This window comes from Ostrea edulis, chromosome 7 (genome assembly GCF_947568905.1).
Source record: "Ostrea edulis chromosome 7, xbOstEdul1.1, whole genome shotgun sequence".
Classification (NCBI taxonomy): Eukaryota; Metazoa; Mollusca; class Bivalvia; order Ostreida; family Ostreidae; genus Ostrea; species Ostrea edulis.
In genome coordinates this window covers 34,890,077-34,916,719 of record NC_079170.1, presented here as the reverse complement: position 1 = coordinate 34,916,719, position 26,643 = coordinate 34,890,077, and the positions used below count along the sequence as shown (strand labels likewise).

Genomic DNA, 26,643 nt, shown 5'->3' with positions numbered 1-26,643 from the left:
CTAAATTATTGCAGCTAGGATTAGTACATGAACTTATTGTCTAAGCTTCATAATTATTGCGGGTGTACCATTAAATGACACTGGCTACAAACAAACTTTATTTCATTGCTGGTGTACCATTAAATGACACTGGCTACAAACAAACTTTATTTCATTGCTGGTGTACCATTAAATGACACTGGCTACAAACAAACTTTATTTCATTGCTGGTGTACCATTAAATGACACTGGCTACAAACAAACTTTATTGCATTGCTGGTGTACCATTAAATGACACTGGCTACAAACAAACTTTATTTCATTGCTGGTGTACCATTAAATGACACTGGCTACAAACAAACTTTATTTCATTGCTGGTGTACCATTAAATGGCACTGGATACAAACAAATTTTATTTCATTGCTGGTGTACCATTAAATGACACTGGCTACAAACAAACTTTATTTCAAAATGGAAAGTAAATTTACGTATTTATGAGTAAAATGATTTACAATATATTGTGTGGTTATACTGTATGGAATGTAATTGATTCCCATGATTCTCAATATTACGTCTAAAACAGTTGGGGAAATTTATAGGGAGTCATATTAGGTAGGGGTAATCTTATATTTCAACTTTTGAACATTAAAATCCCTTATTCTTAAGGAATTCTATATTTTTACTTATCACAACCAAACTAATTATAAGCTAAAAAATACTTACCAATCCATCCATCCATTTTTCGTTTGTATTAAGAGTCCTTGATATCAAGAACTAAAAATAAACCAAATAACAACTCGGTGTTTTTTCTTTGATAGACATACACGTTACTTGATATTGAGTGTGCGAGTATCTTGTGCTGTTTAGCATAATTTATTTGGTCGGTGGGACTTTAGTCCTCTTTGAACAGTCATTTAGACAGAGTTATGCCCCTTTACAGTTTGCACATCTTTTAACTGGTTACAACTTTTATAATTTACTTTAGAATTGGAATAAATAATGTTATTTTTTATGTAGGCTATAAGCTTGTAAAATGAGTTTTGATTGGTTATTAACAAGCTGCGTGTAAATTTCTGTATACCCTGCTGAAGCCAAGAGTAAATAACATGATGTCACAATGCATTGTCTCGCATGCAAAGAAAATAATCAAAGAAGTTCTACCATTGATTTGGGTTTACAAAGGAGGACTGGGATTCCACCCTCAAGATGCGTTAATTTTAACTTTTTTCAGCAAACTTTTCTAACAAACGGGGAATGGGGGTTCCAAACTCTGAAACCCCTCCTCTGGATCCAACACTGTTAGATCATTCCATGTAATATCATTTGGAATAAATTCATTGAATCGATCCAGGTCCAATCAAGGGTGTACAGGGATTTACCTCGGGTGTATAACATACTCGGGGATATAGAATGCAACCCAGGGTAAATCCCCGCCCACTCTTGATCAGACTCGAGTAACTCTAATATTTCCTTGCCTAATTACTTATTTTACAGGGGGTATATAGAATACAACCCTGGATAAATTCCCGCCCACTCTTGATCAGACTCGAGTAACTCTAATATTTCCTTGCCTAATTACTTATTTTACAGGGGGTATACAACCCAGGGTAAATTCCCGCCCACTTTTGATCGGACCTGGATAACTCTAATAATGCCTTGCCTAATTTCTTATTTTACAGAGGGTCACCATACACAAACTACAAACAGAGGTTACTCTAGGAAACCTGATGGCGGCTTCTTCTCCTCTTAGACTTTCCGTCGTGAAATCTAAATATTTCTAAATACAAATGTACAAAATCACAAAAACACACACACATTATTGTGAAATAAATTATTGAACCTGTTCAATAAGAGGTTGCGGACAGTGGTTATGCTGAGAATTGGACAGTACCAAGCTATTTTTCTTAAGTCAAAAGATTAATCAATCACAAACAAAAAACAGCATAGCGTAAAATGCTGATAACATGAATATTTCCTTAAAGAATTATATACATTTGGATTTTAAACATTTTTCATAAGTTTGTAGTTTGAGTCAGAAAGAAAAACACAAAAAACAGTCGATCAACAGTAACCATTGGCTGTTAAATAAAACATGAGAAATTTGGACCAATGAAAAGAGGGTTCAAATTCTAGAAACCTGGAAAACAAACCCATCACATACATGTATTATTAGAATTCTGTGTCTCTTCTTCCTGTCTTTTCTTTCCTTTCTGTCACTTCTGTAATTTTCCTCTTCCCAAACAGAGAGTCCTCACGTGGAGGGTACTAATGGTGGATACTTCAGGAAACATGATGGGGGATTCTTCCGAAACTAATTAACGACTGCTGTACCGAATTCTTCCGAAACTAATTAACGACTGCTGTACCGAATTCTTCCGAAATTAATCAATGGCTGATGTACTGAATTCTTCCGAAACTACTAATCTGCTGTCGTACCAATTTCTTAATCTTATGACAGAATTCAGAAAATATTCCTCACTTTTAGAGATTCTTAAATGTTTATAATTAATTGAGTGATATATTCATTTTTAGGATTAGTTTGTTTTTCATTATGAGAGGAGAATTGTGTTTGATATTTACAACAAAAAATATGTATTACAGAGGACGTATGTATTTGTAAATAATTAATAATCTAGATTAAAATTTTATACATACAAGAGCTGAATTAAATGATCACTCATTTAGCTTTGTTTATCACCTTGTCTTTAAATATGTTTATTATACTATGTTGCTGAATTGTATGCGTTCATATAATTTTTGTCTAATAAAGCATTACTGTGATGAAATAATGCACTAATCTGTTTTTAATATGTGTTTTACTTGATATTTTAGCAAATCCATTCACCTTTCAGGTTGATATTTGCAGAATCTGTTTTGATATGAGGATTTTTCATTTTAATGTGCCGAACCATGTAGGGAATTTATCATTTAGTAAACCTTATGTACTCTGAAACTCAGCAAACCATGGAGTTATTTTCTAATATAACAGGAAGGGTAGGGGCCTCAGTGGCCGAGTGATTAGAGCATCACGCTCAAAATCACACCGCCTCTTACCTTTGTCGGCGCGGGTTCGAATCCCGCTCGCGCCGGTATTATAAGTGAGAAAGTTTCCCAGTTTACTTTCGGAAGGTCGGTGGTCTCTTCTCAGGTACATTGTATCTGGGTTCTCTCCTCCACCAATAAAAACTGGGCGCCACCAGATAGCTGAAAAATTGTTGAGTGTGCCAGAAAACATCAAAAGAAACAAGAGCTACTGTGAGCAATGCTCACTAAGAATACCCCCGCTTACCCCAATCTCCCAAAAGGTGTTGGTAATAGGTATAAACTACCTCTTTTTTGAGTGTAAAAAGCAAATAGCATGACAAACCGAACCATATTGCTACTTCGATGTCCAGTGCGTGTGACCTTTGACCTTTTGACCCCGAAATCGATGGGGAACATCTTCATCCCATGGGTAGTCCATATGTATGATATGGTGACTGTAGGTGGAAAGGATAACGCTTTAGAGCCCGGAAACCATATTGCTACTTCGATGTCCAGTGCGCTTGACCTTTGACCTTTTGACCCCAAAATCGATAGGGAACATCTTCATCCCATGGGTAGTTCATATATATGATATGGTGACGGTAGGTGGAAAGGATAATGCTTTAGAGCCCGGAAACCATTGTGTCTACGGACGGACGGATGGACGGACAGACAGACGGACAACCCGATTCCAGTATACCCCCACAACTTGTTGCGGGGGTATAATAAATAACAGGAAGGGAGAAAATGCAATGGACCAGATCGGGATTCGAATCCGGGCCCCTGAATATCTAGTCAGATGCTCTACAAACTGAGCTATCTGGCTACCAGAGATCAAACCCATCTGACCGCTACATTCCTCCCTCCTTAAATGTCTTCACACTTGTAGACATGAACTCAAGATATTTATCCCCTTGCAGGCATTTTCTCCCTTTTTGTTAATCTGATTAAGATCCTAGGTTGAAAGATAGTCAGACACAATTTCCTCACACTAAACTTATCTAGCTGTGATATTAATAGGCAGGCAATGATTCCTACAAAACTACATATGGAAAAATAACCCCGAAGACTCACTCCCTGTGCTATATACCAATACACCAGGCCTGGAGGTTAGAATACTTATTGAGCACATTTTCATACTCGAACTCCATGCTCTAAAACATTATACTCTTACTCAAAAGTGAAGGTTATAAAACTTTTATAAAATCATTCTCGTACTCAAATACAGTACATGCTCAAAGTTTTTCGAGTATGTTTTGGAGCTTGCTTAGAGTTGTACTCAAAACAAACATGGCTGAGTTTGAGTGTGGTAAAAGTTTTATAACCTCCAGGCCAGAGGGCCAACATAATTTGTTCTTTTGTTCTGACCCGAGTGTGGTGAACCTGATCACACATCCCATTCCTCTGTGGATGGTAGTTGTGGTGGGGGGTGGGGCGGGGGTAGTTGTTGATGCACGATTTTTATCTTCCTGTTCACCCTTTATGGTAGCTCAGTATTTAGAGCGTTCAATTCATGACTGGAAAGTTTGCTTGTGACATGGCCGGGTCAAACCTAAGACATAAGGATAAATAGTGATTGCTCCTTCGACAAACACTTGGCATATAAAAGAGAGAGTTGCAGGTCTTTCGAACGAGATCTTTAAAGCTAAGGTCCTGTGTCACAACAGGCATGTTTATGTTAAAGAACTCTCAAACTGCTATGGCTTTGAGAATTATGCAAGGTATAAATTAGTGGTTTAATTAACCTACAGCTAGTGATGTCTCAAGATGAGTAAGAATTCTTGAAATGACGTAAAAGAAACAAGCAAAAATGATTCACTGTAACCATTAGAATAAATAGTTTCAGGTTAGATATGGTAATTAACCGAGAATTCAACCCTCCTATTTTGATTTAGGAGTGAAAGCCTGTAGATTGGCAGGAGGTAGCTCCGAGTACCAAACAGATTTTCAAAATACAGCTAAAGAAACCCCCTATGTTTGTTCGTTTGTATATTGTTTGATGTTCCAATGGAGAATTTTTCAGTCATGCATGCAGAGACATCACCATCTTTGATGTGCCACAAATTGTCACCTGTATATGGTGCTAAGGGCCTTAGCAACGAGTGCTCTTTATTGTACCAAGGTCTACTGTCACAAAAAACACCCCGTTTTAAAGGTTATGTTATCCATAGCATGCACTCACTCATTGAAGGAACAGTCACTATGTATGTTAAATGACTTAGGTTTAATGCAGCACTGGGATCAAACCTGGTACTCCTGGTTGTGAAACAAAGGCCCTGAGCCACACTAGACCACCATAACTGGTAGAACACCTGATGAACTCTGAAATTTGGCATCGATCATAAAGTCATCTGAGGACCGTGCTAAAGCTGGTCATCAAAATATTGTAACCACTATTGGGGTTCCTGGGAATTATAAAGAAGAGAAGTCCTGATCTAATTTGGAATTTATTGACACAATAAGCAAATAGACACTACTGCAACAAAATATAAATATTTAGATAACAAGAAACAAATCTGAAATAAATGTTACTATAAGCTTAGTAAAAATGCAGGATCCCTAAAACAATCACATTGTCTGTCTGTCCATTCAAATTATGTACAAAGCTTAGTAATTAGGATCTTGCATAAAATGCAGGAGTGTCCATCCTTCCTTCCTTTTGTTATGACGCAATAACTCGTATAGTTTTCACCGCAATATTTCAAATTTTGTACACACATACATAATGTACTATACAATAAGAGAAAACACCTATAACTTTGGGGGTCAAAATTCTGTATAATAATGTCTGTTTTTGACTTGACAATTTCGAATTTTATACATCGAGTTGACATTGAAGGAAGATCGACACTTATGGATCAATATATCAAAGATCAAGATCATGATAAATCTTCATTCCAATCAAAATACAAATTTCATTGAAAAATTTTCAACATACAGCATTCATATTCTACAGAAAAGTAGATGTTTATCAAAGACACCTCTAGAGTATAAGCATGTGTCAGTCTATTTGTGTTGTGACTCCAAATTTTGAACATTTTTCAACAAAAACCTTTCATACTTAATTCCAATGTAGTTGATCATTAAAGAAAGCAACCTGTAGATTTCTTGGTCTTGAGGTAAAAACTGAAAGTTGCAACAGACCTTCCTACTGTAACAGGAAGGGAGAATATGCAATGGACAGATGGTATTTGAACCTATCGTCCCCTGAATCTCCAATCAGGTGCTCTATCAAATCAACTATCTGGACACTAGGAATTCAAGCTGTCTGACCACCACATTCCTCCCTCCTAAAATATACACTTGAACATCAACCCAGGATCTTTATCCTCTAGCAGGCATTTTCATCTGTCAATTCCAGGTGCTGGTTTACTGCACCAAATATAATAGGAAAGGAGAAACTCCATGGCAGGACCGAGAATTGAACCCGAGACCCCTGCATTACTAGTCTGGTTTTAATCTAACCACTGAGCCATCCATATTGCCCAAACCATTACACTATTTCGTTGAACATGGAAATGTAGATCTGAAAAAAGATTAACGTCACTCCCATCTAAAAATGAATGAATTCTGTTTTATAAGCACTAGTACCTGTAATACATGAATTAAGTTCTTGGCTCTTTCTGACTGAGTGAGTTTTCTAGTTTATTACAGCACAAAGAGAAATAGATGGAAGCGGTTATCAATCTCATCAATCCTATGAATTGTACAAACACAGGCCACTTAAAAAAGAGTAGGGCAAACACGGACTCTTGGCTATACCAGAGAGTAGGGCAAACACGGACTCTTGGCTATACCAGAGGTGGGGGTCAAGTGTCTAGGAGGAGTAAACATCCCCTGTTGACAAGTCACACCCGCCATGAGCCATGTATCAGAGTAATCCGTAGTCAAAATCAGTATGAAAAGAAAGGCCTAACAAACAGACAACATTCGACCTAACAATCAACTCTACATGTATTTGCAAATAATATTATAATGATCATAGAATTTGGAAAATGTAGATTGTAAAAGAGAATTTTGATACCCCTGTAACATTAACTTAATTGTCAGTAGCCTGGATTTATAAAAATGATCACACACAGAGCATGTTATCATATAGTGAATCAGTTGAAGGATATAAACACGTCAATATGCAGGTGATTATGTAATATTTCTTCATAAATTTCGGAAGTCATACTGTTTGTCAAAAACATGAATTATGAATATGCCAATGTAATGCTTATTCCCATTAAAATATTCAAATATGTAAATGTCTTTATACATTTGACACATTCACTTAGTGTTTATGTCGTGGTGTTTATTTCGTGTACTGGATCACTTTCACTTCTCTTGAATCACACAACCCTACCCACAACCTCCCCTCACTGTCCACACTCAGTCCAGAAGGCTCATCACTTAATCCACAATTGTCCACACATTTAATGAATTGTCCATTCTGATCTAGAATGTGTAGACAGGCATTGTTGTAATCTGCCACAATGATATGACCCATGGAGTCGGTTACTATCTGTCTTGGACTGAATGGTTTCTGTCCCCCCGGTGGTTTGTCGTTGTATCGGAATCGTACTTTTCCTGTCCTGTCCACCACTACCACTGATTTAGCATTACCATCCGAAGCCACGATGTCGCCGCTGTTGTTCTCCGTCACAAACACTAAATATACCCCTGCTTGATAGATTGGATTGCCGTGTTCATCTTTATCTATTTCCTGTGTCACTCTCTGTCCCTGATAACGGACAATTTTGAAATGGCTTTTATCAATAGTAAACATACTGACCAGGATGTCCCCTGATCTTGTACAGCACAGCCCCCCTGGTTTCCAGCCCTGTGGTGTGGTGATCAGTTTCTCTATATTTCCGTGTCTGACAATGTTCACAGTTCTATTGGGACCATCACTGTAAATCAGTTCTCCCTGTCTGTTCACTGTAATGTCATTAGGGTACGGATTACATGTACTGGTGACAGTGTCTTGTACAGTTCCATGTATGTCAACACAGTATATCATTTTGTTTGTTCCATTAATCCAGGCTCTATCTGATCCAACACAGGCTACTCTATATAACCGTTTGACATTTGTTGGAATGTTTGCAATCTCTTTGGCTTCTTTTAATAATTCCTTATCAGATAAATAGAGGACTTCATCTGTCAGACTGGGTAGTGAGAGTGTTGTCTGTGTCAGTGTGGCCCTGTATTCTCCTAATTTTAGGCTGAGTTCTCTCCCTTGGACTGTGTTTGTTTTGAGAGTGGGTGACATTACATCAGGTACTTGTGGAATGGCTCTGAATTCAGTCAGTTTGGATTTGTAATGGTTGACATCAGACATTTTGTTGGACTTCAGGATTTCTTTGTTTTCTTGAACAGTTTGGGTCATACTGGAATTTTGACTTCTGAGTTGGGACTGGCATGACTTCAGAGTCGTAATTTCTTGATCTTTGAGTGATTGGATCAGTGATTCAAGTTTGTCAAAGATGTTGTCTACTGCTAGGTGCCATTTCTTTCTTTTATCTTTAGCTTCTTTTTCTAAATAAGAGTAGTGGGTCTTCGATTTGCGAATTTTCTTTTCAACATCTGCATCATATGACTTGTTCTTTGGAATGATACTGCTTTCAATTTCTTCTGTTTCTCTTTTAATGTTTTCTCTCTTTCTGGCAATGATGTCTGTCATGTCCACAACATCATGACCTTTATGTGAACCTGTGACGCATTTCATGCAGACTGGGACATCACACTGTTGACATTGGCCCTCACATCTCTGGTGGGAATGAGATGTACACTGAGGGAACACCAGCTGGACTGTGCGTTTTATGAAGGGAACTATGTCATGCTTCATTGACTTGAGGCTCTTGATGTGTTTGTTGATGCAGTCTTCACAAAGACCGACTTGGCAGCTGTTACAGAATTGCTGGACGGGATTGACACAGTTTAGGTCACAGGTGATGAGCTCCTGTGCCTGGGTGGTAGCAGTAGCCATTCCTTGATTCTCAGACGTTGGTCATATCTGTCAAAGAGAGAGAAAATACATTTTCAAACTGACTGACTTGCAATTGCTGGTCTCAATTCTGGGGAATAAGTTAATTTGTAACTATCAAGGAACCTTCATACATTTATAATGGTCTGAGCTATATGGACTGTGGATACCAGCCTAGATAGCCGATGGTTAGAGCACCTGACTAGTAATGCAAGGTTCCTGGGTTCACTTCCCGGTCCAGTCATGAAATATGTCTTACCTTCTATCACACACCAATTACATTGAGGGGTTTCGGATGTAGGTGAATGTTTTGTTATATCGATATGTAATCAATTTTGGTTTTCTGAAAAATTTACAAAATATCACGAGAATAAAAGAAAGTTGTTTTTAAAATAGCTCGTTTTTCAATATTTATGTATTATAAGAATGCAATACTTTTCTGAAATGACAGATTTATTTGATGTAGTCTTGAACACGACCCATTGTAATAAGTGTAGGTATCTGTCTGGATAGTGAGAAAAGGATAATGGAAGATATACAGGGAAACTGACCTTGCTCTACAAATATGCATGACAACTATTCCCAAAATGAATTTTACATATTACCTTCATGTCACATTTCGCTCATTTCTTACAAACTTTTGATTCGATCCTCAGTTTTTGACCAGGATTTTATAGGGATGTCATCCTTCATGCATAATAGATGCATCTTTGGATGAGTATAACAGTTATGCTTGACATCTTTTTTCATGAAACTTAGTTATACAAATCTGAGCACCAACTGCGCTATCTGGTACAAGATCAGGATTTATATCTGGGCACCCATGATCTCTATAGTCAGATGCCCTTACATAGGAAGAGGCATAGAATACAAAATACTTTATTTCTAATTCAAAGTCCAAAACAGACAAAAATGAGATAATTACAATAATCTAGAGCAGGCATGGCAATTGATAGAATATTTCAATACAATAAATGCCATTTAGGTTTGTTGAAGCACACGTATCTCTATGACAATGTATCATACACACAAACATATTCCTATATTATGTTATTTATTTTTACATGTTTACACGCCTTTTCATTGGTTGAATTAATTATCATTTGAATATCGTATTCCCCAAAAAATAAAATAATAAATGGCCGGAACTAATTTCTATTGGAATGTTGGGAATTCCCCTGAATGGTCTATTTATAGATCTATTTAATATAGATTGGGAATCCTGAAAAGAACAACTAACAACTCTGTCAATCCAAATAAATTCATTCAACAAAAACATTAACATATTAAAAATAAATGATAAATAAACAATTAATTATACAAAACAAAATAAATATGACTATTTGATGGAAAAACACAACACACGCGCGTACACGTCTGCTTAAGTGCAATTTCTGAAAATGGATTCCAAGGGAGGAAATTTCGATATTGGTACTTTCGATGATATTTTTCAAGAGAGACCTGAATGTGAAGTTATGAAACCTGATTTTGAAGAAGAAACTCTTTTTTCTCTGTTTAATAACTTTGATGATGAGGATGAAAATTGTCAGAATATTTGTGAAATCATAAATGCTTCTACATCCAATGATGAGGCGCTTAGAGAATAGGTCAAGGCATTCGAAACTAAACATCCTCCCCGTCATAGTTTCCAATCCAAGATTCAAAACAATCTCTGAGGAGGAATTAAAGGAACCGAGAGTGGTCGTCAATCCAAGGGTACAAAGATCAACGAAGTGGGATGTCAAGATTTTCCAAGGTAACGTGATACAAACAAATTTACTCATATATATTAACATAAAAAGATGAATAATTAAATAGCAGCACTAATAACAAACACTGTAAAATGTATGCACTCGTTAAAATAAATGAAATAAAAAAAATTCTCTGTCTGTCTCGCTAACGAATACTTAAAGAATAGTTAAACATATAAAACAATAACTAAGAGAACACCCCAAACTAAAGAAATCAAAATCAGATTGGAGCAAGGAAAAGTTTAATACAGACATTAACCTGCATTAGGTAGAAAAAGAGGAACTCTGTGGCTTGTTGGGCCACTTCTATGCTGAAGTCCAACCTAAATTTGACCCCAAGAAGGGCAAACCTCAAGAGTATCACAAAAACACACTAAAATCCACAACATCAGCTCTCAACAGACATCTGAATGATATTGGTCGAGATTTTGATATTGTTAGATATAGAAATTTCAAATCAGCAAATGCCATCCTTGATGGCAAATTGAAGCAAAATATGAAATCTGGATTATCTCGGCCTACACAACACAAACCAGTTTTTAACAGTAGTGACTTGCTGAAAATCTCCGACTACCTTTCCACTATTGATAATCCCGTCATTTTGTATTATCGGGTCTGGTATGACACAAAATGACAAAATGAGCTGATGACAAACTCATTTGAGTTTTCATATGATGAGAATGACAGAATACGTGGTGATTTCCCATGAAACCAAGCAAAAGAATTGCCAGGGTGGTCTCGAAACATCTGATGCTCCACAAGATAATCGAATGTACTCAACCGGGGATGACAATTGTCCAGTTTGCACCCTACGACAACTTCTTCATGTCAAAGACCTGAATGCCACATCATTATTCAATCACTGTTCCAAAGCTGCATTGGCGTCTCCACAATCAGAGAAAGTGTGGTTCACAACAAAGCCTGTCAAAGCGTACCAGTTTTCGAAATTCATGTCTGACATATCTCGAAATTCTGGATGCTCTCGAAACTACACAGCACACTGTCTCAGAGCGACTGCAATTCAAACCCTTAACGACGATGGTTTTGAACTCCGACATATTATGTTCATGAGTGGGCACCGGAACATGTAGTTATAATATTTTTCACATGTTATGAATAAGGTATTTCATTTTCTCTGGTATTAGATTTGAATTTAGTGCCTATTTGTATGCACCGGACACCAAATTAACATATTAAACTCATATAATTAAAGATGTCTTTAATTATTTGAAGATATCATCAATTTAATTATTGCATGCAATAATCGCGCATCAAATCAAGTATTGTTCTCATCAATTGAATTGATGTGCTCATCAATTCAAATATTGCTCGCATGAAAGGCGGAGATAATGAACAGTGATCAATCTCATAACTCATATAAGTAATATAAAATAGAGAGTTGGGCGAACACGGACCCCAGGATATACCAGAGGTGGGATCAGGTGCCCAGGAGAAGTAAGCATTCCCTGTCAACCTGCCACACCCATCATGAGCCCTTAGCTATGTCTTGATCAGTTAACGGAGCTATCTGTAGTCAAAATGAAAGAAAACAGAAATGAGCAAGTTCACATACCTCATGCTCCAACATTGCTTGACAATGCCTTGCATAATGAATGGTAATACTATGCATTACTGCAAGAACAGGACAGACAGGCTCGAAATTCTAAGTTCAATAGGGGCATGACTCCCAGAATTTTCTGGAAGTATGCACATCTACACAGTGTCTCCTTATTAACTACAACGTTTCTGTTGAGGGGTCTTTGACAAGAACAGGACAAGTTCAAGAGGGGCATAACTCCCGGAAAAATTTATTGAATTAAGGAATGAATTTATTATTTTTTCGTTGAATGGAGGTATACCACGAAAAAAAAGACAGAAAACTGCATCATTGTGCGTAGCGCATGATGTAAAAGTTTTCCGGGGTTTTTTTTGTGGTATACCTCTATCCAACGAAAATATAATAAATTCATTCCTTATCATTTAATATTTTAAAACATTGAGTTTGTATGATAAAACATTATTTGATTTGAGTTGAACAAGAGGTATTGTGAGCAATGCTCACTAAGAATACGCCCCGCTTACCCCAATCTCCAAAAGGGTGTTGGTAATAGGTATAAACTACCTCTTTTCTGAGTGTAAAAAACAAATGGCATGACAAACCGAACCATATTGCTACTTCGATGTCCAGTGCACATGGCCTTTGACCTTTTGACCCCAAAATCGATAGGGAACATCTTCATCCCATGGGTAGTCCATATATATGATATGGTGACAGTAGGTGGAAAGGATAATGCTTTAGAGTCCGGAAACCATTGCGTCTACAGACGGACGGACGGACGGACAGACAACCCGATTCCAGTACAACCCCCCCCCCCCAACTTGTTGCGGGGGGTATAATTAACGAGTTATTCTTGGACTACACTCTATGGCATTTCAAGATGGGCGTAGTAATTTACAAACACACAACTTTTAAAAAAAAAAAAACTAAATCCGTTACGCCTAATGGCGACTTCCACGAACTGTTGTTTACTGTTGAGCTAAAGGGTTTCTTGTGAACTGAAGAATGCGTAGTAATTTATGAATACACAACTTTAAAAAAAAAAAAAAAAAATCCGTTACGCCTAATGGCGACTTCCACGAACTGTTGTTTACTGTTGGGCTAAAGGGTTTCTTGTGGACTGAAGAATGCAGTTTTAAATGGTTGAGTTAGAGACAAGTCCTGTTGAGAGAAAATTGCAAGAATTTTGTTGAGTGGCAGGGGTCGAAATTAACTTTTTCTACCACAGGCTAATTTTAGCCTGTGGGTAAAAAATCCACAGGCTAAAATGAAAACCAACAAGCTAAAAGAAAAGTGATGAAGCAGTGCTCTTTTTCATATGTTTTTGTTTTTAAATCAATGATTTTCCCCATCATTACCGAGCCTAGTGGGTCAACAGACATCGTTTGGACAAGACAATAGGTTATGCAAGTCATATGGTGCAAAGTTTATCGCACATCTAATCCACAACCTGTTTACCGCAGGTCTAGATCCAGTCTTCCAATTTCGTTCCACATCAGGGTTGTCACTAGTGATTTTTCAAAGCAAATCCCGGACTCATGGTTTTATAAGCAGCACGATCACGAACCTCGTGAACTTTTTTGATCATCGTCTACGAAGTGAGCAGTGCACTCGTCATCACTACAACCCGACCTCAATATGACAATAAATTATGTTAGATAGGGCATTCTCATGATTCTGATAAATAACTACCGGAAGACTTAATTAAACATAGACTCTGATTTTTTTGATTTTTTAATTTTTATCTCATACTAGAAATTCAATTTAAGCACCCCTATAGGTGAAAAGGACTCGTGGCACATGTCTATATTTTTCATTAAAATGCGATGTCCGACCTCTAAAGCATTTGTTTGACTCCGAGTTTCTTAGAAAATCATAAAAGAAAAATCCGGCTAGAAACGGTTGTTGAAATTGATCGTTCACGTAAGCGTTTATATGATTCAGAGTGTAAGTTTAAGAAAAGCGAATAGCGCATCACCGTATAAAACGGATACGATATGATCATAGTTTGTAAATCGCCACTCGCTAAGATTTTCGAGTGTCCACTATTTTTACTCGCTATTTTTCAAATGTACTCGCATTTTGCGAGTATTTCGAGCCCTGAGTGGAACTGGAATTAAGTGCAAAGTTCGATGTCGGTACTAACAGAAACGTGTGACACGTGCATTATCAAGATGTGGGGTGCCACCATGCCAGGTAGGGTTCGCTTGAGTGTTGTCACGGCTTCCAGGTGGACAAGTGAGTGTTACAGTGGTTTATCGAGTTTTATCAGTGAATTCCTAAGGCGTCACAGCTGTTGTAACGTCGTACAGAAGCCTCGTTTCGATGCCCACTCATAAACATATTATGGCCGGAGTTCAAAGCCATAGTCGTTAAGGGCTACGATATTGCAGTATCTCTGAGGCAGTGTGCGGTGTATCTGGTATTTGAGTTTGTGATTCTCTTTAGAGAAGTTGAGAGGCTTAACCTTCATTGACTTCTCTTCGTAAGCATTCATGTTTTGATTCTGGAAAACGTGTAAATGCCGGAGTCGGTGTCGGTTTATGCTTCGACCGACGTTTCAACTCAGATGTGCCTGGATTTACGCAATAGACAACTTCTTTTCAAACATTTAGCAGTAATTCACAAAACTGACACAAGGAAATCAACACAATCAACACAATTACTTGCTTTTAATCCATTTTCAACATGTCCCCTGTCCCGGGTTTATGTTAACTCATAACTGGTCTTGGGAGCTGTCACAATAGGGGACCAGTTAAGAGAAAAACGGGCTGACCAAATCAGAGTTGTGATTTAAACTCCTCTATGCCTCTTGACTTCTCTAAAGAGAAGAGGTTTGTGACATGAAGGAAGTTGTCGCAAGGTGCAAACTGGACTATTGTCATCCCCGGTTGAATACATTTAACTCTCAGCCCGGAATTGCAGAAGCAGACGTGTGTCTGACGTCATTATCAATCATACATGAAAATAATTACTGATGTATTTACGTCACATCGCTCAATTTATTCTACTAAATAATCGGGATCGGGATCGATGCCATAAATCTTCAATAAATTTAATGGGTTTTTTTTTGGGGGGGGGGGGGGTTTGGTCAAAATATCGCTAAAAAAACAAAACACTTTTGACAAATATTGCAATATCATTTTATACTGAGCAAAGGCCCATCCGCGAAGCAAGGCTCTAAATTAAGGTAACATGTATACGTAAAATAAAAAATGAGAAAATTTGCAAATGAATAGAGATAATCTCTATATACGTTCACTGAAAATTTTGTGATCCATATGGGCGCCGCCATTATGCTTTGTTCATTAGTTGCTTCTACAGTTATTCATGTTTTAATTTTGAACGCCAACAAGATGTGTTTGTGAAACACAAATGCCCCCGATAATGGCCAATTCCGAAGATGGCCAAGGTCACAAGGGCAAATATCTTGGTACCAGTAGAAAGATCTTGTCAAAAGAAATGATCATGTACAATATGAAAGCTCTAATATTTACCATTTAGAAGTTATGACCAATGTAAAAAAAAAATAATAATAAAAGTAGGTCAAATGTCAACGTCAAAAGGTTCAATACCAACGGAAAGGTCTTGTCACAAGGAATACTCATTTGAAATATCAAAGCTCTATCACTTATTGTTCAAAAGTTATTAGCAAGGTTAAAGTTTCAGACAGAATTACAGAATGGACAAAAACAATATGCCCCCCGATCTTCGATCTCGGGGGGCATAAAAATACAAGACTAAGGCCACACCAATTTGTAAAATAGTTCTTCGGATTTTCAAACAAAAAAAGTGAGGCGAGAGGGCGAAATTATTTTACAAATATTATTTTTAATTTTGGAGATAAAAATTATGAGGCGAGAGAATACAAGAAATATAAATATTTTTAATTGAATTAAGTGTGATTTTAAAAAGCGGGCGTCTAAGAATAAAGATCTAAAATCATCAGATATCATTTGTTTACCACATAAACTTAATATTTTTCATCTTTGTTGATATAGTTTACAATAAATAAGAAGTATTTCGGGTTTCAAAGACTTATTTTCTTTATACCTAATACATGCACTTCGCAACATTAACTGATAAGGTCTTTTTGAAGCATTTTATTTAAGTTTCATTTCTACAAACTTTCGATTCAGAGATATGCATATTGCTAGAGACACATCCAGTTTTGACATTCATTGCAAATGCAATATCCATTGCATCGCTTTGAGCATTTTCTTGAATTTTGATATGACATCACCAAACCTTTTGTGAATTTGTCGTTAACTGTCGGTCCGGTTTAAAATAGTCATCGATCAGTACCCCTTGCTTGTTGTAAGAGGCGAATAAATGGGGCGGTCCTTCAGATAGGACTGCAAAAACTGAGATCCTTGTCACAGCAGGTTTGGCACGATAAAGATCCCTCAGTGCCATAAGCGTTGAGCATAGGCCTAAATTTTGCAGCCCTTCACCGGCAATGGTAACGTCTTCATGTGAGTGAAATATTCTCAAGAGAGACTTCAGTCAATATATAGGCTAATCAAACAATCAATCATATGCTATCAATGTTCTCTAAATAGTGGCATCGAATAGCGCTTCAAAAGTTTCATCGGCTTCCAGTTCGATTCCAGCATAAGGAACAACTTCCAATCCAGTGTTATGAAGTATCGTACATATTAAGATAGACATCATGAATAACTTAACCGTATTACACTGTTAGGAAATTTCTCGAGAGCCCACACTTCTGCCATTTGTCAGCATATACATCAAGGTTATTTGTGCGCTTGTTGTAAAAACTAAAAAAAAATATTTACGGATATTTTTTAACACGCGGGCGGATACTATTTTTTGATAATATTATAATTTGGATTTGTTACAAATAGAAGCGGCGAATCCGACGAACTAGATTACAAATTGGCATGGCCTAACGTGCAATTTGCAATTCAAACACCCAGTTTGTTAAAAATGAATGGTATGATTATTGTTACAGTCTTTAGCCAATCATCAAATACAAAAACAGTAATACGACTAAATAAATGAACGAGTTCATGAGTTTCTTTAAATAAAAATATATGATATATTTATGCTTACTTTTTACCACTTTGAATTTATTGGTTAATTTTGTTTTGTTTTAACTGTTTTTAAATTCCAAACGGGGTGTATTGTTGTTTATAATTGTTTGATTTGAAAGATAAAAATGTTGAGGCTAAATGTGACGTCACAACTCATGATTTACGTCGGCTGGCGTTATATTCCCCACTTTAAATGAATAGGCGGATCCTGTAGAACTGTTACCCTCGTATAGTGTTTAGTGCAAGGAAAATTTCATAAATAATATATATTTTGAAATTAATTATTGTTTATAATTGTTTGGTTTGAAAGACGAAGAAAAAAGTCGAGGCTACATCTGACGTCACTATGCACGGTTTACGTCTTCTCCGCGTTAAAGGAATAGGCGGATCCTGTAATTATCCTCATAGATATCCTCCTTTGATACTGGGCGTTTAGCGCAAGGGAAATTTCATAAATAATGCATATTTTTAAATGAATTGTAATTTACCGTACTGAACAGAATTATGACTATCACTTGGGACACGCCAATGACCATATTATGCTTCGCTCGGTCCAACGGTCACACCGTATATATATTAATTATGTATATGTAAGTGGTATACATACAAATAAACAATTAAATTGCATTGAATTATGAAATTTTACCAGGGCCAGAATTAAAAAGGAGTTTGTTTGCCATCGCATGACCGACCCATTTTTAATCCCCCTGACTGGAAAGTTGTTAATGACATAATTTCGACCATGTTTTTTTTTTCACTCGATTTTCCGACTTCTGTTTTTCTTTCAAGTTCTTATCCGCATTTGGTTCATCTTCACAAGTCAACGGTTATTGATTCGTTACCTCGCACCATGCTCGCATCAGTCACCATTCAAAACACGGGTTTGGGACAGGGGATGACGCAATAAGCTAAAATTAAATCATCCAATGGGATTCCTCGTTTAAAGCTGACATGAATTAATAAATATAGTATAATTCTATATGTCCGCCATATTTCTTTGCTAATCCGCCATATTAGTTGGATATTCTATTGTTATATGTATCAGGGTTCGCATGGTATATAAGGGGACGAGTTTTGCTACGCTTCATTTCACATCAGTGTCTTCGATTTACCTGTGCGGGTAGCTTCGACAGGTAACACGTACATCTCCGATACTAATTTATAGGACATCAAGAAGAAATGAAATCACGTTTTGAAACACCATGCAGTGCTCAAAATTACAATAAACATATCGTACAGTAGTAAATCATTCTAAAAGCTTTGGATAAATAAATATAGAATGCCTTTTCTTTACGTGAATGTGCGTACATTTGCAATAAATATGTCAAAACTATACAAAAACGCGGAGAAATATTTCATCTATTATCTAGATCTATTGAAGAAACGGAATAAGCAAAGGGTATAAAATCTATACCATTCACACTTACTTCAAGCAAAATGCAAATACATAAATGCTACTGTACGTATAAAGAAGACATGGTCATGTACGCTCGTCATGAAAAAGCATCGAATGCGGATGACTATTTACCTGGGTCTACTCGTAATATCTGTAAAGGACCGAGGATGTACAAATGTACGTGTACACTTGTCGAAAATACTCAAAGTAGTAGTAAAACTCCCTTTATTAGCATAATCCGTGAAACAAAACGATACACTCCATTTGTATTCCAACAGTAAACAACATTGTCCATTGTACAGACTGCGACACACTTAGCCTGTGCCGATCAGCTATCTTCAATCAGGGGAAGTATCAGAGTAGAATAGTTACCCTGTATTGTGCATGAATCCTTATACTGTATGATTTACTTATCAGAGTATTGTAGATTTATAAATCAGGATATCATTTAGGCACATAAATCCTTTGTGCAAAGATAATTTGCATATACAACACTGCATGAGTGTATGGAGAGAGAGAGAGAGAGAGAGAGAGAGAGAGAGAGAGAGAGAGAGAGAGAGAGAGAGAGAGAGAGAGAGAGAGAGAGAGATTCAAACGATGATCTTGTAATAATCGCGCTCTTATTAAGACAAATGATATCGTTAATTCAATATAAGAGAACAGTAACTCAATATTGCTCTCATTAATTGATAATACAGATTTATTTGATTCATTTAAAGCACGCAATAATTAAAAATTAAACATATCTTTAAATAATGTTATTTTCAATTACTTCATTTTATGCTAATTCGGCGCTCAATAGATCTTATATATCTATGCCATTTTGCTTTATTACATTCTGCGTTGAACTCGACGCAAATTGTAGTAATGCAAAATGTAATAATTGAGAGTTTATCATATGCGTAGTTATCAAGCACATAGAATTGTTTTTTTATTTAAACATATTTTATTGAGAAGCTCAACAGGATTGGGCAACAGGCATAGCCTATGTAGGCCCTCCCCCAAATACAAAGGTCAAGTACAAAGTACTTAGAATCAAGGGGAGGGGACAAGAGTGTCTGTCCCCCACTTTTGATAACAATATCCATTTTTTTTCTAATGTTTTCCGCCACACTCAACAATTTTTCAGTTATCTGGTGGCACCCAGTTTTTGTTGGTGGAAGAGAGAAACCAGATACAATGTACCTGGGAAGAGACCACCGACCTTCCGAAAGTAAACTGGGAAACTTTCTCACCAATCGGCGCGAGCGGGTTTCGAACCCGCGCCGACAGAAGTGAGAGGCCGTTATTTTGTAATGCAAGTAAAAAATATTTGGGTGACAACCCCCCCCCCCCCCCAACTTGACCCCAGCTTGAAAGTTCTGATATAATAGTAGAAGACACACACCACCACCAATTAAGAAAATGAAGATATTATGAGGCACTCATAGTAGAGGACTCTAACCACCCCATCCCACCCCCAACGATGGAAGAAAATGAAGTGTAGGGGAAAATTATTGAGGCAGTCAAAGTAAAAGACTCTTTTAACCCTTCACCCCCACTTTAGGACTTTGAACATCGGATAAAACATCTTGGTTTGTTTGGGTTTTTTGTTTTATTTTATTGCTGTTTTCGTTCATCTTTTTTAATTATTATTTTGAATGGCAAGAAATTTTGAAGAATCCAATTTTCCATTTTTTTCATCCTGTTGTACCCCCCCCCCCCCCATGAAAAATGACGATACATGTCTGGTTATTACATGTACATTTTACTTTTCAACACATACATGCATACTAATTGTATGGTGTAGAATTGCACCCTTTACCAAGTTTTCCTTCATTTACAGTGTAAGGAATGGTAAACCAAAATCACAAAACATAATGCATAAAGGCCAAGATAGTTTTAAGCGTAGGAACTTCATTCACGAATACATAAATACATGTATTCAGAAAAATCGCATGCATGCATTGCAGGACTATAGCATGTGTGTTTTAACGTTTCTGTAACATGCCATAATGATTATTTTCATTTCGTAGATCTGGCGCAATGGATATATTCTGAAAATAGACATACCGTTGTACGTCGAAATTTCATATCCAAATGTATTCGATAAGATGTTAGTATTCATAAATCAGTAAAATTCGTGTTGAGGTTTTATTTGATATGATGCAGTGTCAATCTACTGTAATGCATTAGTAGGATATGCAAAAGGCAAGAGTATAAACATTTTCTAGTATCGATATCTATATGATCACGAAAAAACATCATATAATTTGTATCCGGATTCATATGCCGATTTAGATATCAATAAAAACAAAGCTGCATAGTTTGGGGGAGGAGGTTCTAATGAGTCTGATGAAATTAAAAGAAGGAACCCCACATTTGCATTCAAACTAGATGTACTTCAAAATTAATTCATTTCTGCTCTGACTGAAAGCATGATTCTAAATTCGGGAACGAATCTTGCATACAAAATAATTAATAGGGGAACACATAAATTCGAGCTCCTTTGGAATTTAATGAAATGCAAATATGCTCCTTTCTTTCAACACGAATTGATATGTTGTTTCAGGCACGTATACAGGGGGTTGGGGTGGGTAGGGAGGCTGGCCTGGTCTGCTCTCCCCACTTTTTTAACAATTTACTTTTTCCCGTTATTCTAACATACAAAGTCAGTATTTTCTACTTGCAGTTTAAACTGGTATATATATATTTTTTTAATTTGTAATGAATTCAATTATAAGCATCAACTCCTGTAAGTTTTTAATATATTGTCAATAACAAATTTTTAAATAGCTGGAATTTTTGAATGCTTGTAAGCTTACCATTATATCAGTGATCAATTTTCTTTCCTTCTGTGAAATGATATTGTACATCGAAGTAGGACAGTCTCTCTCTCTCTCTCTCTCTCTCTCTCTCTCTCCTGTTCAATCAATGAATATGGACATAAAGAGACCGTAAATAATTATGTGGTTCCCAATGAAACAATAAAACTATATTTTCGTTTATACATTTCCTTTTATATGTGTCTTTGTGTAATCAACTGTTTATTATGGATTACAAATGTAATACCCGCATTTTTAAACAGATGTATATTTTCGATCATTATTCCCTTATTTGTATATCCAAATTTGTATATGATCATCGATAAATTTTGAATTGAGCACGCAATATATCCAACCAGATACTCAATGTATATGATTAGATTCCCGGTTTCTATCAACTGCAAAACTTCGACCAGACAAGCATTCAATGCAGGAAAAATTTTCGACTCTGACATCTCCCCTGATTGAAGACACCCTATTTGGCACGGGTGAAGTGTGTCGCAGTCTGTATAATAGAATGACAACGTGTTGTAAAGTTCTAACGAGATACAAATGGAGTTTATCATTTTGTTTCGTGGATTTATCAGAATAAAGAGAATCTAATATTTTCGGTAAGTGCACATCTCCGATACCTGTTGAATAGACGTCCGTATTTGATACGGTGTTTTTTGTGGCGAATATGCCATGTGCATTAGATATTATGCATATGGCATGGACCTGTATTTTGCAAGAATTGAGATAAATAATATATTTTATGCTATTTGCTTATTCCATTCTATCAGTATGTAATTGGCAAATGATTTCTTCGCATTTATTTCATAAGAAACTGCAAATACTTGCTTGCACTTGCAAGTATGCAAGAAAAACTTTTTTGTGCATTTTTTTTCTAAATTATCTAATCTTTCGGAATGTTGCATTGGTATACAATAAATATTTTGTAACTTTGAGCAAAGCATAATGTTTTAAAATGTGATTTTATTTGTTTCGCATTTCCCTATATATTACTATCGCAGATGTGCACTGGTCGAGTCCACCTAGAAAAATCACTCAGGTGTGACAATCACATTTGGGGTATATACGGGTAGAGTAAATTAGGCTACCTGAGAGAAATATGGCGGATAAAATGAAAAAGGTGTACGTATTTATTAATTCATGTCAGCTTTAAGATGCAAGTTTGGAAAGAGCAAAAACAGAAAGTAAACAAGGGCGAGTGTAAATGCCGGAATGGGAGTAGTGACATGAAAAAAAAATCACAATATCTCCACTAATACTTGATATATTTTCATTCGGTAAAGTTTCCACATATCTGTGAAACCAGGGCTATTAGAATATATAAAAATATTTGAAATAAATTAATGAGGTATATTGAAAAACCTTGCCGGAATGCACCGAGCTCAAAAAAAATACTAATCTAAACTGATGGAATAGACTCCTTTAACAGGCAATATCTCCTAAAATACTTTGAGTATTTTCAATCGGTAAAGTTTCAACATATCTACAGATCCATACCGTTTAGAAAATATAAAACTTTTGGAAATATCTTATAGATAAATATCAGAAAATCCTGCCGGAATGAAGAAAGGAGTGCAATTTTTAACAAGAATTCTGAGTAGTCCTTCTCGTGTAAACTACAATATCTCTTTTATATTTGAATATTTTTTCATTCGGGAAAGTTTCCATTAAATGTGGCCCAGCGTACTCTAAAGTACTCAATTTAGTAGTACACCCTTCATATGCTCCCTGTAAGTATATGTATGGGTAGAAAAGGATAATGTGAGATGTATAGGGACAATGACTTCAGTCCATTCTACAATCATGAATACCACTTACCTGTTAATTTTCCATTTCAGTAGGCTTGTATGGTCATCTCATTCAGTGGGTGGTTCAGCCATTTTGTTCAACTTTCGGTTTGGTCAATCTCTACCCAGAGTTATCGTTCCCGCTACGCAGCGAAATACGCCCTCTGGTGAGAGATTGCGGTTTGGTGTGTATCTGGCGGGCGATAAATCTAGTACTGCCGACTCCCGATGGTCCCGGATTGCGATGTTTTATACTATTAAAACCGGCGAACAGAATAACTTCATACTTCTCGGGAACAATCTTTATGTCCAAATTGATTCACACAATTTTAAAAAAACCCAATAATAATAAGTATAAAATGTCGCCTATTCAAAAGCGGTAAATCTAGTACAGGGATTTAGAAGCAAGAGGGTTATATATTTTTAATGGTGACTTATGCGATAAAATTCACAAACAAGGTATCTCAGTTTTCCAACAAACATCTAGCTATACATGTGTAGCAGGAATGAATTTATAACCAGGCTGAAGCTAGCAGCCACTAACCAGCAGCCAATAAGTCACTAAGATAAATCATCAAAGGACTTAGAGTACTCATAGAAATTTTTTTAATTTGAAACCTATTTTAAAAGGAATTTTTTTATTTGATTCATGTTTTGAATTAATAAATGTCAATCGCAACACTCATGGGCAACTTAGCTCACATGAGAGATTGTACATTCATATGTCGATTTGATATATCCCTGTGAGCTCGAAATGAAGGACACCACAGAGTCGTCCACTTCTGCTTCATACTTAGATATTTTATTGAAAGTAGACATTAACGGCAAACTAACAACTCAAATGTATGACAAACGGGATGATTTCAGCTTCTCCATCGTCAACTTCCCACATTTATGTAGCAATATTCCATTATCACCTGCATATGGTGTTTATATATCTCAACTGATTCGATATGCAAGAGCTTGTTCTGGGTATAGTCAGTTTTTAAATCGAGGCAAGCTACTGACAAACAAGTTGATGGTACAGGGATTTCAACAGTCTCGATTGAAGTCAGCATTTCGCAAATTCTATGGTCGTTATAACGATCTAGTTCGTCAATACAACCTCGCATTGGGTCAAATGCTGTCTGACGTGTTTCATACCGATTGCTAAGCCGTTCTTGGTACACTGATTTTGACTGCGGATAACTCCGTTTACCTGATCAGGATATGGGGCTCACGGCGGGTGTGACCGGTCAACAGGGGATGCTTACTCCTCCTAGGCACCTGATCCCACCTCTGGTGTGTCCAGGGGTCCGTGTTTGCCCAACTATCTATTTTGTATTGCTTGTAGGAGTTATGAGATTGATCACTGTTCGTTATCTTCATCTTGCATCAATGGTGAAATGAATTTATATCAGTAATTTGTAACGAAAGGATGGAAGGAAATAAAATTGACCACACTTTTCATTTTCTTATCTTTTTGAACACATTAATTTCTCACCTTACATGCACGAAAGTAAATGCACATCGATAATTTAGCTCACCAGAATACTACGATTTTAGTCATTAAGTACCTATGAATACATTCATATGATAGGGAAAACTATATGATGTGGGGTGCTTTATTATCTCAAGACTGATCCTATTTTCAGGTGCCAATCCATTTGAAATCATATTGCATTCAAAAATCTTTTCTGTAAATTAGCTCACCTGAAGAGTGATAACCATTGCTTTGTAACAAAAGAAATCAACAAAAGAAATCTTTTGAGCAAGTGGTGTAAGGAAGCAGGATTAAATAATGAAACAAGCACTTTCTCTGTAATATCTGGTGAATAGTACCTCCATCCGGTGACATTGCGCATGACCTACAAAAAACAGTATAACACGAGTTTTATGACTTCTTTTAGAGTTGTAATCTTTGACGACATGGCAAAAGGAACACCAAGGCAAGGTAAAGGAGCCCTAGAGCTATCATTCGCAACTTTCAGTTTGGGGCTGTACATAGTGGTACCTCTCGGTTGTCCCAGGGGGTCGGGACAAATTTAGAGTCCCGATTTCTACTCCATGAGGGGAGAAAAGGACAATATATCCATTGATTGAGGTAAAGAATGCTAAGGGGTACTAGATGCCATGTAAAGAAGAGCTCTGGGATACCCGGAAGTATTGTTTAGCTCACCTGAACTTTGACATTTTTCGTATCTCGTAATGAAGAAAGGGGTTTTATGACTGGTTTTCCAGCATTAATCTTTCAAGACAAGGCGGAAGAAACATCAAGGCAATGTAGCGACCCCAAGTACTATCATTCACCGCTTTCAGTTTGGGGTTGTAGTGGTACGACCTGGCTCCCGGGGGTAGGGACAGATTTCGAGTCCCCATTTCTACTGTAGGAGGGGTGACAAGGACAATGTATCCATTGATTGAGATAGAGAATACTCAGGGGTATTCAATGTCATGTAAAGTAGAGCTCTCGGTTACCCGGAAACTAGGTGTTTGTTGTTTTTAAAACAGATGACTATTGAAATATCCTCGGTATTAATTGTATTATTTGGACAGAAATAAACGTCAAATACACCTATAACCCCCCCCCCCCCCCCTCAACTCTACAATTTGACAAAGTGCATACTTTAAAAAGTTTTCTCCATAAAATCCAAGAAATTAAACCTTGTTTTTTGTCATAGATATATTACAACCTGTTAAAACTTGGCATACTAAAGAATTTGGTAACGTAAGCATTAGTATACACTATTTGTTAATACTATTTATGTGAAGCTTAGGACCTCAATCGTTAGCGCGCCCCCAACTTCCGGTGTAAGGGGAGTAACTGCAAAAATGTAGGCCATTCTTCCGAAACTAATTAACGGCTGATGTACTGAATTCTTCCGAAACTACTAATCTGTCGTACCGAATTCTTAATCTAATGACAGAATTCAGAAAATATTCCTGACTTTTAGAGATTCCTAAATGTTTATATTCATTTTTAGGATTAGTTTGTTGTTTCATTATGAGAGGAGAATTGTGTTTGATATTTACAACAAAAAATATTTATTACAGAGGACGTATGTATTTGTAAATAATTAATAATCTAGATTAAAATTTTATACATACAAGAGCTGAATTAAATGATCACTCATTTAGCTTTGTTTATCACCTTGTCTTTAAATATGTTTATTATACTATGTTGCTGAATTGTATGCGTTCATATAATTTTTGTCTTATAAAGCATTACTGTGATGAAATAATGCATTCATCTGTTTTTAATATGTGTTTTACTTGATATTTTAGATAAACCATTCACCTTTAGGTTAATGTTTGAAGAATCTGTTTTTAA

At 36.5% G+C, this 26,643-nt stretch overlaps 1 protein-coding gene across 1 annotated transcript; it reads right to left on the bottom strand.

Moving 5' to 3' along the window:
• Positions 1-5,433: 5,433 nt before the first annotated feature.
• Positions 5,434-23,470, bottom strand: LOC125654846 (tripartite motif-containing protein 3-like). The gene is made up of 2 exons (XM_048884949.2): positions 23,365-23,470; positions 5,434-9,001 (listed from the first exon to the last, which is right to left on the bottom strand). The coding sequence occupies exon 2, from the start codon at positions 8,972-8,974 to the stop codon at positions 7,301-7,303; it is 1,674 nt and encodes a 557-aa protein (XP_048740906.1). The 5' UTR covers positions 8,975-9,001; positions 23,365-23,470; the 3' UTR covers positions 5,434-7,300.
• Positions 23,471-26,643: the final 3,173 nt, after the last annotated feature.

Bases quoted from the DNA above. Each gene is read 5' to 3' on its own strand.
- LOC125654846 (XM_048884949.2), bottom strand. From the start codon at position 8,974: ATGGCTACTGCTACCACCCAGGCACAGGAGCTCATCACCTGTGACCTA.